Source organism: Parasteatoda tepidariorum, chromosome 6, assembly GCF_043381705.1.
Source record: "Parasteatoda tepidariorum isolate YZ-2023 chromosome 6, CAS_Ptep_4.0, whole genome shotgun sequence".
NCBI lineage: Eukaryota > Metazoa > Arthropoda > Arachnida > Araneae > Theridiidae > Parasteatoda > Parasteatoda tepidariorum.
This window is the reverse complement of record NC_092209.1, coordinates 744,516-760,265: the sequence shown is the minus strand read 5'-3', so window position 1 is coordinate 760,265 and position 15,750 is coordinate 744,516. Positions and strand designations below refer to the sequence as shown.

The window sequence follows — 15,750 nt, the reverse complement described above, 5'->3', positions numbered from 1 at the left end:
TAAAAGTATAATTTTTTATTATTTTAAAAAACTTTCAATACATATTGTATTTTCTTGCTTTCTGAGTAGTGCAATGCATGTGTATTTATAGCATTTTAACTGAGTTACAGCTCTCAAATGGTATCTCACTAATATTTAGTAATGCAGACATCATTGATTTACTTTTACTTAAGGTGTTTTTTACTTAATATCATAACCTGACTTTACATGCTTTTTTCCTCCTTTTCAATTTCAAATTAAACAAATTTTTGTTTTTCAATGACATTTGTTGCTCCTTAATATGAACATAACATAAATAATTATATTTTTAAATCCAGGCCAACACCCCCAGTGGATCCCATGATTTTGAATACTATGAAAATGGTTGGTTCAATTGGTTATGCACCGAATCCAGGAAATCGTCATCGAAATCAAGTTCCTTACCAATTGAACCAAAACAAGCTATCAAATGATTCACCTGCTCACAAAGGTTTCTGCTTTTTGGTTTTCTGTTTACTTATTTGTTTAAAGGATACAACTTTCCTGTTATTCTGTGGTGCTCATCATTTAATTTTTTGTTTGATGTTGGAAAGTCTTCATTACAAATGTTTGTGAGGAGAATTCTGAGGACATCTACATTTGTTTCCTCTCTGAGTTCAGTATCTTTTAATTTTTAATAGTTTTAATCATTGTTCTGAAATATAAAAAGGCACTGCAAAATATTTCCTCTTTTATTTAATTCTCTGAGCATTAGTCCCTTATTTTCTTAACACTTAAAGTTGGCATCTTTCCTGCATTAAAAAAACCAGTTTACCTCATACTATTCAACAGGAAAGTAGTATGCTACAGCAAAATTTCAATGCTGTTTAACCTAGGAGCTCAATGATTAAAAACAATTTTAATATATAATCAAATAGTCTTATAGCCACAAAATGTCAATATAAACTAGTAAAGCTTGGTTCCATTGAACTCAGTTCATTAAAAAAACATATGGACTAGTAAATAGACCTAACATAATCATTACATATTGTGAAGAGCAGCTAAATTGAAAGTCAGCAACAGGAAGAATAATATTTAACAAGCTTCAACTCAGGCTTAAAGCTTCTTACTACAAACAGTTAATAATTTCATGACTTATGTTATTGATTGATCAACCAACAAATGAATAAGATCAGTTGAACACATTTAGCTCATGATATCAACTATGTCAGTCATCATCAACTATGCAAAAAAAAAAAGATTTTTTATTTTTTACACAAAACAAAATAGAAAAGTAATTCATTTTCATTAACAATGAGTTATCCAAGAATAATACCCAAAAAAGTCCTTTTTTGTTTATTTATTTAACATAACCATTAATTTTGAGAAATTGATATTGCAGAATGCAATTATTTTGGAAATTTTGAGCTTTTTCAATTTTATCAATGTAACTTGTATTTACCTTTAAAAAAGTAGCAACTCATAATGTTTTAGATTTTTTGAGTGAGAATTTATGCAATGATATTATGTGAGATATGTATACAAGTATAAATTATTAAAATAAAAAATCTTTTATAGGGCTGTGGTTGGTCTCTAATAATCTTTTTAGCTGATCTTATCATACATTTCACCTATTTTTTTCTACAAAGACAGTTAAATGTTTTAAAATTTTGAAACTGCTTTTTATTTCCACTTTTTACCAATTAATGGAAGTGATATTATTGCTACTAAACTTCTAATTTATTTATTTTTAATGTGAGTAATGTTTTTCCTTTGTTTTCAGATGATGGTCCTGAGCTTGTACCATACAGATATTTGAAACAAGAAATTAAGTACTCTAAGATGGGTCTGGATGAAATTGATTTCAACCGATTTAATCGCACTAGCTTTTGTGGATTGGAAGCTAATCTGCCCAATTCTTACTGCAATAACATGATACAGGTAAATTCATTTTTCACTGAATAATGTATTTCTTGATTATTTGACAGATTAATTGTGATTTGATTTGTGGACAAAATCTTACTTGTGCAATGCACTAAATAAAAAATTTACCCGTTAAAAGTTTTCAATATATTTTTATGTACTAAGATGCAATCTTTATGGTTTGAAGGGTAACCTTAAATATGCCAGTTAATAAGTGTCTAAATTAAAGCAAAAAACAATGTGAATAAGTACAAATGAAAGTAAGGGTAGGACTTTGGGCCGATGCCTGAGAGGTTGTGAGTTCGATACCTGCTGGCCGAAGACTCCCCGTGTAGTAGATGGTGACTGATGCATATTAAATCTGTCAGGTCACAAAGTTTTAAATGTCCCTATAACAAATCATACCTCTAGGGGTACTGAATTGGAGATGGATCATTCTATGGTTCAGGTCACAATTACAATTTGCGAATGAATATGTCTACCCTATAAACGGGCTGTGACGTGTGAGTGGCTAAAATCATATTCTCGTCTATAGATCGCACCATTAAAGTACAAGAAACCTACTCTCTGCCTTAAATTCGATTGGTTTCACCAAGCAGACTTGCTGGTATTGACAAGTGGCATTAGAAACAGCAACAGAACCATTCTTACTGTCTAAACACCAAATAATAATTAGGCAAACACATGCCAAGTAGTTTAATCAATAGTGACAGATTAACAAGCTTGAACAAGAAAATAAAAAGGGAAATAAGCAGGAGATTTGGCAGGAATCCCAGGGTGCAACAGATTAAATTAAAATAGACTTCCAAATATTGCGGAGCCACGGGATACTAGAAAGATCAATAACTAATTTACTAGAATGTTTCAAAATATGGAATGACTCCCAAAAAGTCAAATTCAGAAGATGAAGAGCAGTGGTGAGCAGAAGTGAAACCTATGATTTTGATTCCAACAATAAAGAGCAATAGAATGTTCTGATTTTAGACATATCTTTCTTGTTCTTTAAGTTAAAGTTTAAGGGTATGTTTAAATTGTCCAAATGTAGGCAAAGCCACATTAACATGAAATATTTCATGTAAGCAAACAATTTAACTTGCAAAGGGAAGAAGAAAAAAAAGATTTAAACAATTTGTTGAATAAGTTAAAATTTTAATTTTCTTCCCTAAACCTTCTTAGCTTAAGATTATCCAGTTATATTAAAATAAAAATTTCTTTTCTAAGTGGTATTTAAAAAAAAATGGTTTGAAGTTTGTATGAAAAATATTTTATAACAAAGAGATATTATGATATTGAAGATGATAATGTTTTGCAATATAAAGAAAATTTATCAAGCAATAGTTATTTCTCACATTTTCAGTACTTCTTTATTCGTGCTAGTTACACTGACTACAGTCTTTTGATTTTATAATAGTATTAAAAATGTAATGTTTTGACAAAAGTGTTCTTATATCTAACAGTAACTATAATTATAGTTGCAAGTTTGTCACGGCGGGAATATCCATAGTGTTTTTAGCGAATTATTACTGTTTTTTCCAAAATTCACGCATTTTTCAAAATGCTGCAATTTTTGCAAAAATGATTTTAAATGTGAGATTAATTTTTCTCTTTAATTTTAATATTAATTAGTACTTTTCTGAAACTTCAAATTTGATAAGCTGGTAAAGTACTGAGTAGAATAGATTTGATGGTGACTGAAACCTGTCAAGTAAAATGGTCTTTTGAATGATAAATAATTAAGGATACTATGCCTCCCCAAAATTACAATGAGCTCACTTCCAGAAAAGAAAATTTACTGAAATGAGTAGGTAGCACATGCTCTTGCACTGGGCAATAAAATTGTTTTTTTCTTCATGTTAAAAAGTGCACGACAAGTGAATAGTTCTTGACGGTGAAATAAACATCCTACGAAATTTACAAATAATATCAAGAATCATTTGCTAATTTTGGATTTTTTTCCAAACGACAAACTTGAAACGTTACTGATCATTCAGTGAGCTTATTTGTGTAATAAAGAGTGTTGTCAACAGATGCTGTACTTCATAGAACCTCTGAGGAGTGCACTTCTCAACCATCTTTGTCAGAGGGAGTTCTGCCTCGCCTGTGAACTAGGATTTCTCTTCCACATGCTGGACACTGCACAGGGTCTTCCCTGCCAGGTACATACTCTTACACTCTGATAAACAAACTTAATTTGAATAAGAAACTAAAACATTAGTGCAGCAAATTATATCTACTTTTTTATTTTGTATTGTTTCTTCAAAACAAAAATATTGAATTTCGAGACTAATAAACCATTTAGATGTGACTTTCTTTAGCTTTAGATGATTCTTGTAATTTTTGTCACTGAACTGCAACAAAAACCGTAAAAATTATTTCACAAAAAAATTTACAAACATTAACCCACTAATAGATTATTATTGTTTAAATTTCCCCTAGCAGCAATTTTACCTTGGCTCAATATAGGTCCTATAAGATTATGCACCGATGGTCCTATATTGAGATGTCTAGATTTTTTAGTATTGGTTCTAAAATAGCTTTTAATATTGGGCAATGACAATTCTATATAGAGCCGATATTTGGTTGAAAAGTGTCTGTTGAATATCTGGTAAAAAGGACAATACTAAATAGGGCTGATATGGCTGAATAACAGAATAACTTTCTATATAGAGCTAATATCAAAAAAAAATGTTGTCTTTTTTTTACCCTTATTAAGTCTAGATTAATGAATATTGGTCTAAAGAAGGCTCAAGTTATTTCGCTGCTAGCATCTTTGCAAAATGAACTGTGTCACTTAAGAGGATGCTTTATCGGGGGAGAAACTTTTCACAATAAGTTCTTTTTCTCACCCATTAGTATTACAAAATTTAGAGAAAAGTGAACTTAGGTAAACTTTGAGTAAACCATGGAGATTAAAATGCTGAAAAAAATGTTTTCAAAGTATCAAGGGACAAATAAGTTATAGCAGGATTACTTCACCACTGTAAAATCCTCTCTCTATTTTTTTTCTTTTTTTTTGAATTTTGATGTTTTGAAAACATTTTTTCAGCCTTTGAAACAATTTAGTTTAACAACCATAGGTACTCAGGTTTTGAAAACATTTACCTGAACTCACTTTTCTCTGCACTTAAAATTTTAAATTGCTTATATAAGGGAAAGAGAATTTTACAATAAAGGTTTCTCTCACAGTATAGCATCTTCTTAAATGTTGTAGACAACATTTAAGTAAGATTCCATTCTCAATCATTTCAGGCTGCCAATTTCTTGAGAGCTTTTCGCACTATTCCCGAGGCGTCTGCCCACGGATTGATTGTGAATGATCTCAACGAGAGTAAGAAGAGAGGAAACCTACAGACGCTCGTTCAGAGCTGGACACGCTTCATGTTGCAACAACTTCACACGGTTAATCATAATTTCCTTACTGTAAAATATCGATCTCTATGGAAATCATTATTTTAATGAGCATTGCTCATTTCGTAAATGAACTGAAATATCTGTTATTTTATATCACTGTTAAAATTACAAGAACTGGAAAATCATTTTGATTTTATAAGTCTTCTTATTTTCTCATTCACTCAAATTTTCAGTCCCTTTTTTAAAAAAAATAAATGAACAAGAGATTTTTTTTTCTATGAATACTGATGTCCATAACATTAATATTGGTATGGCATTAATTTTTAAGTTAGAAAAATATTCTTTTAATTTTTAGGAAAAACAGGCAAAGTTTTTGTATCCTGGTGATTTAAATTAAACTATGCTCAATAGCATTCCTAATTTCAAAAATAATTTTCCAGCTGTGTTTTTTTTTTATTTTATGCACTTGCTTGTTAAAACTATTATTTTAGTACTATCAAAATATTCATTCTAACAGTATTTAGTATTATTATACACAGGTAGAACTTTATATAATTTGAAATATTGATACCTCTAGCATTTCCTTTCACCACAAAGTTAACACTTAATAAATTAGTTCAAATTTTACCCCTTGTCTGATAAAGAAAAAAATCTTTATTTTTAAAATAAAAGTTTCTAAATAGTGCACTAAGCAAGGTTTTCAGATAACAAAAGAACAGAAGGAGATAAAAATTTATGAATGACTTTATTTGTTATAGCCTTTCTAATAGTTTGTTTCTTTTCTCCAAATCTATAAGAGCCGCTGTACATAGCAGAGAAAAAAAATTGGCATTAAATTTGTCTTTTAGTAACTTTTTTTTGCCTGATTAAATGTAGTAAATGCTACTAAAAGCATTAAAATACTTGTTTAACATCACTTTTTTGTTTGTTCAACAATACTTTTACTCAATACTTGTTCAACAGTATTTTTTATCATGATTTACTTTGAATATAATACTCCTGATACTACAAACATTAAAATGAAATGATGAATTATGGACATAATCTTAATAAATTTACTCAATTTTCTAAAAATACATTTTTGCATTGACTTCTTTGTTATTTTTTACTATTTCTCTTAACATTTTTTAAAAATCTTTATATTGTGTAAACTCAACTAATTAATTAAGATTGAGATTTTTTTTATCGAAGTATAAATTTAAACCATATTAAAATGCTAAAAACGTACAATATCGAAATGAGCATCCTAAAATATGAAGTGGATTAATTTAGTTTTTTAAATTTTGGGAAACTCTTAAAAATTTCATTCCTTCAGAAATGTTCAAAAGTATTGCATTGGGCTTTTCTTTTTTTTATTCTTCATTTAGTTAAATATATAAGATTAATAATAATGAAATAGTTATTTTTATTTTCAGAATAGCATAAGCTGAGAGGCCTTAAAATCAATTCATGTTTCTTAGTAATTAAATCATTCAAAGAATTTTTTTTTTTAAATTTTAATATTTTATTATTTGTTCTTAACTGAAGAGTCACAATGATTATGTGTTTAATAAGTATACTAAATTAATTTCAATATACTTTTTATGCTCAGATTTGAATGTTAACTTTATTTTGTGCAATGTTCAGTTAAATCTTCTGCAAAAATTCTGTTTATTCCTAGATATCCATGTTTTTTTTTAAAAAAAATTAAACTTGTTAGGTGAAAGGAGAAAACGTTTATGAAATGAGTTTCATATTTTATTAAAAATATTTCATATGATATTAAAATTTCCTTGATAGCTCTTATCAAAAATTTTCATTGAATGATACATACCATTTAAAATTTTATTTCATAGTCCATTTCAAATTTTAGCAAACTCAGACATTTAATTTGTTATTTTATTTAATTGTAAAAAAAATGAGATAGGTTGACAACATACTTTTTTTCTCCCATTGTACATACCAATGAATTAACTACATTTGATATGAATTCGATTTAGCAAACTACATTATTTACGTATTCTTCATTACACTAAGTGTGAAAGAAAAGCAAATACTCCCGCAAATTGCTTCTCAGCCCATCATTTCAATGACAGCTTTATAGACATATCTTCTTTTTTTTAAGTATTTTATGAGGAGTGTGTACTTGCACTCAGTAGATAATCATAAATTTTTTGATCAAAATATATAAACATGTATTAGTACAACATTACAGTGTGAAGTAATGAAGAATTAAAGGTTCTGTGATATCAAGCAATACTTTTTCAATTCGTTTCGAAACAAAGTTATCACGTTTACGTCAATTTAAAAAAATTTGGGGGGGATCCTTGCAAGTTTTAATGAAGGAAAGGTTGATAGTGTGTATGTATTTTTACTAAGTTGTTCTTATTAATAATATTTTTACATTTGAAATTTTAAGGAAACTCTGGAGGTCAATGATCATTTACTAGAAGAAAACAATTCTGAGTAAGTACAATTAATATTTGGTTACAAAAATAGCTGTTCTATATTTTAAATTATAACAGTCTTACCTTTTTTTTACACCATTTATCCAACAAGTATATTAATTTATTTTTCTGTAGTTATTATAATAATTTTAAATTAATTGTTTATTAGTAACTCTTTATGGAATTCAAATTGAGGAATGTTATCCAGTTTTAAGCATCCAATTTTTAAAGGGTACTAAGGTAAAATACACAATTACAATACTTTCCAAAATTTTACTTCTGAAAAAAGATTGATTTCAACATTTTTTCATCTGCTAAATATAAGCGAAAGGATTGATTGATTTTTTAAATATCTAAGCTTGTTTATAAATTAATAATAATTAAATATTTTTTACTTTCCTTTTTTTGGTCTGAAACGGGCCCATGTTGTCCATTAGCCTCTAAAGTTTTAAGCAATTACATTGTTTTATAGTTGTAACAATGAAGAGTGAACAGATAAACTAAATTCTTTCAAAACATTCAGCGACAAACAATACAAATGCAGTGTTTCACTTATATTTAGTTTTTGAAAGTTTCAATAGTCTAAAAATTAGGACAAATAATTGCAAAAAAGATGTTCATATTCATTAAGATTTTTGATATCTTTTAGGCTTAGGGTGTGATTGAAAAAGCTTGATTTAAAAAATTGATAAGTTGAAAGAAATAAAAATATGTTTAAATAATTGTAAAAAAGACAAAAATTAAAATAATTTGTTGTGCTTTCAAATGAAATTTTAAAGACTGGGAAAAAAATATTTTTGACATGTTTTTTCAACACATTTAAAAGTATTCTAACAAATAGAAAGGCCCTAACTTTTCTCTAAGCTATTCAGAGGTAAATGATTAATGATATGAATTGATAAATACTAAGTGATCAAAAATGTCACATTGAAGTTGATCAAAGTGTAAAAAAGATACTAATAATTATGAATTTAGTAATAGCTAATTTTAGTTCTATTTGAATTAAAAATTTTTATTTTCAACACATTCATACTCAAATTAAGAAATATGTTTTATAGAGAATATATGCCTTTTTTTTAATGATATTGTACTTGTGTTACTGTACAGTGTGCAAAAAAAAGGAGCAAACTTCTTTATTACTTTTGATCTGATGATCAGATTTTGCCACTGGTGGACTCAATCTAAATGGTTTGAAGGTCTAACCTTATATATGCTAATTAATTAGTGCTAATGATATTTTTAGTTAGCAAAATCTGACATAAAAACATTATTTCTCCGACTTTCTTTTTAGATAAAATTGAATTCTTAGTTCTCAAAATATGCAATCTGAAAAATAAGGTCCCACTAGTTTATGCAGGAGAGCAGTCTAAAGTTTGGAAAAAAATTAGTGTTTTAATTTTTCTTTTTGCCTAGTTATTGTGAAAAAATTAGAATTTTTAAACTTTTATTTCTTTAAAGTTATTTGACCCATGGATCCCTTACAAATTTTAGGTTTTATCATTTGAAATCACGTAGATGGAGTTGGTATAAAAATTTGTAAAGCTTGCCATTCAAAATTTTTTACCAGTTTTTTAGTTTATTAAAAGTTAATTAAAATATCAAGAATAATAATTTAAATTTTTTTTTTTTACATGGAATTATCTTTGGATAAACAAGTTGTATAATTGTGTACTAGATTTGTTACGTTAATTCCAAAGATGTGGCAAAACATGCAAAATGGGAAAATTGCATTCAATGTTAGGTCCTAGTTCGGGAATATATGATCATTAGATCAAAAGTTCTTAAGATGTTTGATTTTTCATTTTGCTAACTGTATCTACTTGGGTGGGTATTCATTGTTATTGTAAAAATCTAAGTATGATATAATTTTAGTGGAAGCGTCTCCATCATGAGTCAACTATTTGGAGCAAAGCTCTTTAGCTGCAACAGTTGCAGATGTCGCAGTGAAACCTGTCAAGAAACTACTACTCTACTGACACAGCTTCTTTACCCAGACAACCACAACACTACAGGTCAGTAATGCATTTTGTTTTTAACTTATTGAAGTTTTTATACTAGTAATATCTAATATTCTAATGATGTAGAATCAGGGTTAATTCCCCCCCCCCCTGGAATGCTGTGACGTACTTTGAGCAGGAGGGTTACCGGCACATTTACACGAATGTAAAACTGATTTATTTATAAAATATTCAAAGCATTAAACATGAACTTAAACTTTATACAGATCTGTCCAACTATTAAGATTAACAACATGGCACTGAAATAACGGGCATGCATATATGCTTCGAACTAATTCATAAAATTAATATGACTGTGGATGCATGAACAAAGCAGTTCAATGGAAAGAACATAATATCATTCATCAACAAGTAGGAGCAATGTATGAGTGACAAGTGTATTTATACTCTCATATAATTTAAAATGTCTCAACTAATATCGATGCACTTCAATGAAATATGAAGCTGATGACAACAAGGGTGACAATTATTAAACTATATGAAATAAAATTTTAAGAATTACAGAGTGCTCAAACTTTACTCAACAAGTAAGCGTCACTACAGAAAATTTAGGTTATGATGTGTTCGATATGTGATTAGCTATGATGTGGCCAGGATTGACTTTTTGCTGGCAGAAACTGGTTTTTGCCATGCCAGTGGCAGAAACTGGTTATAACTGGTAAAAACTGGCAGAAACTAAAAAAACGTCTATATTAGTTCTAGTAATTGCTTAATGACATTTTGTTTAAGTAAACTGAAAAATGTAACTCTATGTAACTGTAACAAACTTTTTTTAATTCATTGTTTGTAAATTTATATTATTTTATTTATATTAAATATAAAGAGTACAGTATATCAAATTGAGTAAAGAAATTGTTTATGTTTAGTAACTGCATCAAAACTTGTCTTTTGTTATAGATTACTGCAGAGTGCAAACAATATAATTGATTTTGAATGGTGATAATTTTGTAAATAAATTGTACTTTGTTTAACATTTAATTGTTTTTTTTTTCTATGAATTATTCATTGTATGTCAATATCAGTACTTACTTTTATGCATTTTCTGAATTTCTGCCACAAATGTGGCAGAAAAGGGTTTCTGGCATGCCAGTTTTAACCACCTCGGCAGAAACTTGCCAGCCTTGGATGTGGCCTAGACGAATAGCAAGATTCTTCATGATGCTGTCGATGACCTCCTGAATGGCAGATTTTATCTCACCAATAGTTTGGGGGTATACATTGTCTTTAAAATAGTCCCTTAAAAATGAGTCACATGGTTCAGATCTGGATAATATCCCGACCAAGCGAGTCCCTTTCTAGTGGCCTCTGGATACCCCAGAGCCAGAATGCTGTCCCAAAATTGCTTCTCTAGGCCATCAAACACTCTCTTGGTTAAATAAGGTTGAGCTCCATTTTGCATGAATTATATCTTGTTGAAATCAGGGGCACTTTGTAGATGATGGGGATGAATCATTTTCCAAAACCTTTACGTATCATTGATTCTCATCTGTTGTCAGTTCGTCTGATCAATTTCCTTGGACTGGTTTGAAACATAGCTTCTCTATCTTTTCAGGTGTTTTCATACTTGTTTGTCGACTGCCAACACTGTCATCACAAACACTACCAGTTCTCTCAGACTTGTGAATCAAATTGTTGATTGTTAAGCACTCTTGTCTTCAGCTTGTACTGGGTCATAAACCTCCTTTGAGCTGGAATCGAGGTTGTCATGGCTTGCATAGTAGGCCTTTAAAAGCAATATACGCGCAGGCATTATACTTTGTACTGTCACGTTGTCAAACTTAATTACAAAGCAGTAAAATTGGCACATTTGATTGTCTATACATGGAACCTTACAAAACATCCATAGTTTGCTTTGGAAGTAAGAATATGGAAGGGTTGTTTTTTTTTAGATCAGTAATTGCAATCCACAAAGTTGATTGACTTGAAAAATGATTTTTCCTACCGTATGAATATCTAATCAATCAAATATAAAATATGTATTAGAAAAAAGATATTGCTGAAAATTTAGAAATATTAGAAAAAAAATTATTGCTTAAAGTATAGAAAACGGAAAGAAATTGACAGATATGAAAATAATCCGCCATTTTTAACTAGAATGATTCAAGCAAGAAAGGGAAATTCCCGTCATACATTAAGGTGGGTAGGTGGAGGAGAAAAATTCATTTCCTCCTTATTTGTAAAAGAATATAAGTGTAAAGAGTAGATCATTTAAGTTGAGGGCGGGGAAGTGACAAATTATTGTTTTCTCTCCAATCATTGGCTATCAATCAAGCATAAAGGCGGGGTACGCTTATGGGGTTCTCTTTATTTTTTCTTGTATGACTGAAAGAATCTGCTAAAGAAAGAATGTTACCCCCTTTTTTTCCCCTGCCTCCTAAATATTACATGGTCAGGGAAAGAACTAGTTTCTCAAGGACGTGCATCCTTTTACACCTATTCAAATTTTCCATTTTGACTCCCCCTCCATGTTAACGCTTGCCGCGTTTACCCTTTTCTTGGTTCCAGGAAGTGCCTCTTTCACTAGCCAGCTGCATAGGAAAGGAGGAGGGAGGGGATTCTGGTGCGGTCTGTTGAAAACAAATCTCCCTCTTTCCCTGCATTCCAAAGTAGGAGCGTCACTAACGGTCACTTAATGGTCTTGGTAGATCTTCTCTTCCCCTTTGTGATTTATAGGTTCAGTGCATAAATTAGGGGTTCAGTGCAAGCTAGAAGAGAAAACGTGTCAAAAGACTTTTTTTTTTTCTTTCTTTCTTTCTTTTAAGAAAGGGGAAGATGAAGAGATGTTTGTTTATTTTGATTGTTAAAAAATGTGTCCGGGAAATCGATCCTTCCGGATATGGGACGTTGCACTGTATTTCACAATAAAACACTTTAAAAAACTGAACATTTTTATTGTGAAAAAGTTATATACTCTTATGAAATTATGACTAATTCTTATGAAGACATGGCATCTACTGATTGGCTAAGATCTTATTTAAAAATACTCCAGCTACAACTTTCGAATGACAATATAGTGCTTCAGGATAGAGAATTAAAGAAAAAAAAATGCTGTTAGTTTTTTTTTAATGTAATAAAGACAAATCAATTGATAGAGATGGATACGCTTTTAGTAAAAGTGAGAATGATAAATAATATGATAGTAATAGTTTCAATATTGTATATCAAAAGTTACTTTTTTGTCCATTTACTAAGGAGTAAGTTTTTTTAAATATTTTTAACCCATAACCAATGAACCTATGTTTTTCATGTCCCAAACATCTATTTTGCAATGGTATTGTTTACTAAACATTAATTTACATTTCTATCCAAGAACTTATCTAATCTAAGCATCAGACTATCAAATGACTGTTCTTATTAGGCAATAACGTATGACATGATTCTCAACAAGTAAGGAAGTTCCAGATATCTTCAACTGTTACGTAAAATTAATATAAGATTTTTCTTTTGACTTTGATAATGTAAACAATTTTATTATACAGTTTTTAAAATACCTTTATATTTTGTATTCAATTTTTATATTCCTGCTTTCTCTTCAAACGTCTGGTTGTGTGTAATCAGTGTATTGTTTTTTGCAGATAAACCACCAGTGCAGTATTCCTTTGTAGATATTGTACAGAGGAGTTTGTCTGCAAAACATCACATAACTGCCTGGTGTGACAATTGCAGTCGTTTCACTAGCATGGTACTCCCATATATTTATATCTTCTACTAACAATGATTGGATTAGAATTTAGGTACTTTATTGGTGTGTTCACAGTTCTTTGTGTGTGTGTATATATATACATATACAGTCGAAAGTCGCGTATCCGGAATTGGTGGGACTTCAGGAAAATAGATTTTTCCGTATAATAGACCCCCAAGGTAAACAAAGCTTAAAACGATCTGAATCTAAGAAGCAAAAAATAAATCAAAATTATTTTTCGGGCAATAATGTTTTAGTATTAGAATGATATCTAATCAATCAAAAACAAAATATTAGAAAAAATAATTATTTGCTTAAAATATAAACTCAAACTCAGCGGCGCGACAGCCCATGAGGGCCAAGGCCTACTGTGCCCATCTCAGTTTTCTTGACCTTGGGCTCTGGTGTGCAGATGTTCCGGTCAGGTGGTCAGCCGAACGCGGAACTCCCAGTGTTTAGTTCCCNTGCTTGGTACTCATTTGTCTACCCACTTAAGGGATGAAAGGCTGAGTCAACCTTGCCCGGCCTGAGGATCAAACCAGGGACCTGTGCCACGACAGCGCAAAGCGCTACCGCTCAGCCACTGGGCTTCTAAAATATAGAAAACAAAAAAGAAAATTGACAGTTATTAAAATATTAATTGCTCTCTCCGCCATTTTGAACTAGAATGATTCAAGCAAGAAGCGAACTCCCGTCATTCTTTATGGTGGGTAGGTGGAAGAGAAAAATTCCTTTCCTCCTTATTTGTGTAGAGAAAATATGCGTAAAGAGGAGATTGTTCAAGTTGAGGGCGGGGGAGTGACAGATTCTTATTTTCTCTCCGATCATTGACTATCAATCAAGCGAAAAGGTACGGCATGCTGATCGGGTTCTCTTTATTTTTTCTTGTGTGAATGAAAGAATCTGGTTAGTGCTTGTTAAAACAATGTTAAGGAGGGGCATATTAATTTAGCCTGGTTTACGAGGGGGAGGATTGTTATCGCTTGCATGTCTAGAAACAAGTTGAAAGGAAATTTTTGAAAAAATACACAGCTATACTTTACGAAATGAAGTGAATAAAATAATTGCATTGGAATTCTAAAACAGCTGAAATATGTCTGTATTTTATTAATTAATAATGTAGAAATATTGCTATGCTTAATTAATGGTTTAAAAAATAATATGGCAATATTGCACCTTGAGACATAATTGACCACACTAACTTGAAAAAAAAAATTAAAAAAACCATGGTACTTGTTGACTTCCACGGCGACCGTGACGAAAACGACGAACGACGCCAAGATTATTGCCACGCTAAACTGCTTGCTTAATTCAGTGGTTAATCGCTCAGTTAAAGGTGTTTTTTTAAATTATTTTTTTAAACATAATTTGGCAATTTTCGTGGTTCGCAATGAAAATCAACAAGCCATTAGCATTACAAAAAATTTATTATTTACCAAAATTACACCAAATACGCAGTGATAAAATGCATTATGGAAGAAAGAATTGCTGACTCAACCATCTAAAGAAAAAAACTTCTAATTTTTAAAATAAGCATAGTATAAGTCCATAACACATCAAGCAAATAAATCGCAACTAATCATTTAAAAAGCATTGAAATGACAAAAAAAACTTGAAAATTAATGTAACAATAATCCATATAAACCAGAAAAAAACTTGCTTTTTTTCAACGATCTAAATTGAACAAAATTTTAAAAAATAATACATAAAATAAAGATCAATTATTTACTGTACATAGATATCAAAAACTCCTAATAAAAAATGCATAGGCAGAATAAACATTTAATTTTTTAAACATATCTTTTAAAGGAAGCTGTTTCATTATTGGCTTCTTATTTCACAACTTTTCTTTAATCCTATAAAGAGACATGATTTCTTGATCGGTAATAAAGTCTCTTTGTTCTAGTCCTTGAATGGCATTTTAACTAGATTGTCAGTAGAAATCCGTTTTGTTGGTTCTTACTCGCTGTCTACGCTCTCTGTATTACTGCCCTGTTTGTTCAAAGCTATATTTTTGATTTCCTCATCTGTTAATTGCGACACAGTTAGGGCGCATCATCGTCGCAGTTTAATGTTTCTACAACATCATCTTCATCCAATTTTTCACTCTCACAGTGACTTGATGTATTGTAATAATTCTTTCACACTATCTTTCTCTTTGTTTGGACGAAATCCTTCAAAGACGGGCTCATCCTCATCATTACGAAAAAAAATAGTTGATGACCAAATGTTATTCCAAGCATTCTTAAGGGTTTCTTGTCGACTTCTTCCCAAGCTTTTGCATGTTCAGGGATGCTACGCCTGCGTCATTTGCGACAAACTGAGACAAAACGGCATAACTGCGCCATTTTGCGACATTCAGCTCAGTTTTTGCCAAAGCTGCGCCATTCTG

The 15,750-nt window shown here is 30.4% G+C and overlaps 1 protein-coding gene across 9 annotated transcripts in view; it reads left to right on the top strand.

Moving 5' to 3' along the window:
• LOC107437029 (PAN2-PAN3 deadenylation complex catalytic subunit PAN2) overlaps positions 1–15,750 on the top strand; it is a 106,065-nt gene that overhangs the window by 48,522 nt on the left and 41,793 nt on the right. For all 9 annotated transcript variants that reach the window (XR_011636882.1, XM_043042777.2, XM_043042772.2 and 6 more), the window contains 7 exons: positions 318–469; positions 1,742–1,899; positions 3,909–4,037; positions 5,131–5,280; positions 7,631–7,677; positions 9,531–9,670; positions 13,252–13,358. Coding sequence is in view for 8 of the 9 variants with exons in the window: in XM_043042777.2 (XP_042898711.1) it covers positions 318–469; positions 1,742–1,899; positions 3,909–4,037; positions 5,131–5,280; positions 7,631–7,677; positions 9,531–9,670; positions 13,252–13,358 (883 nt within the window). In the remaining variant the exon portion in view is untranslated. The remainder of the gene's footprint in view (positions 1–317; positions 470–1,741; positions 1,900–3,908; positions 4,038–5,130; positions 5,281–7,630; positions 7,678–9,530; positions 9,671–13,251; positions 13,359–15,750) is intronic.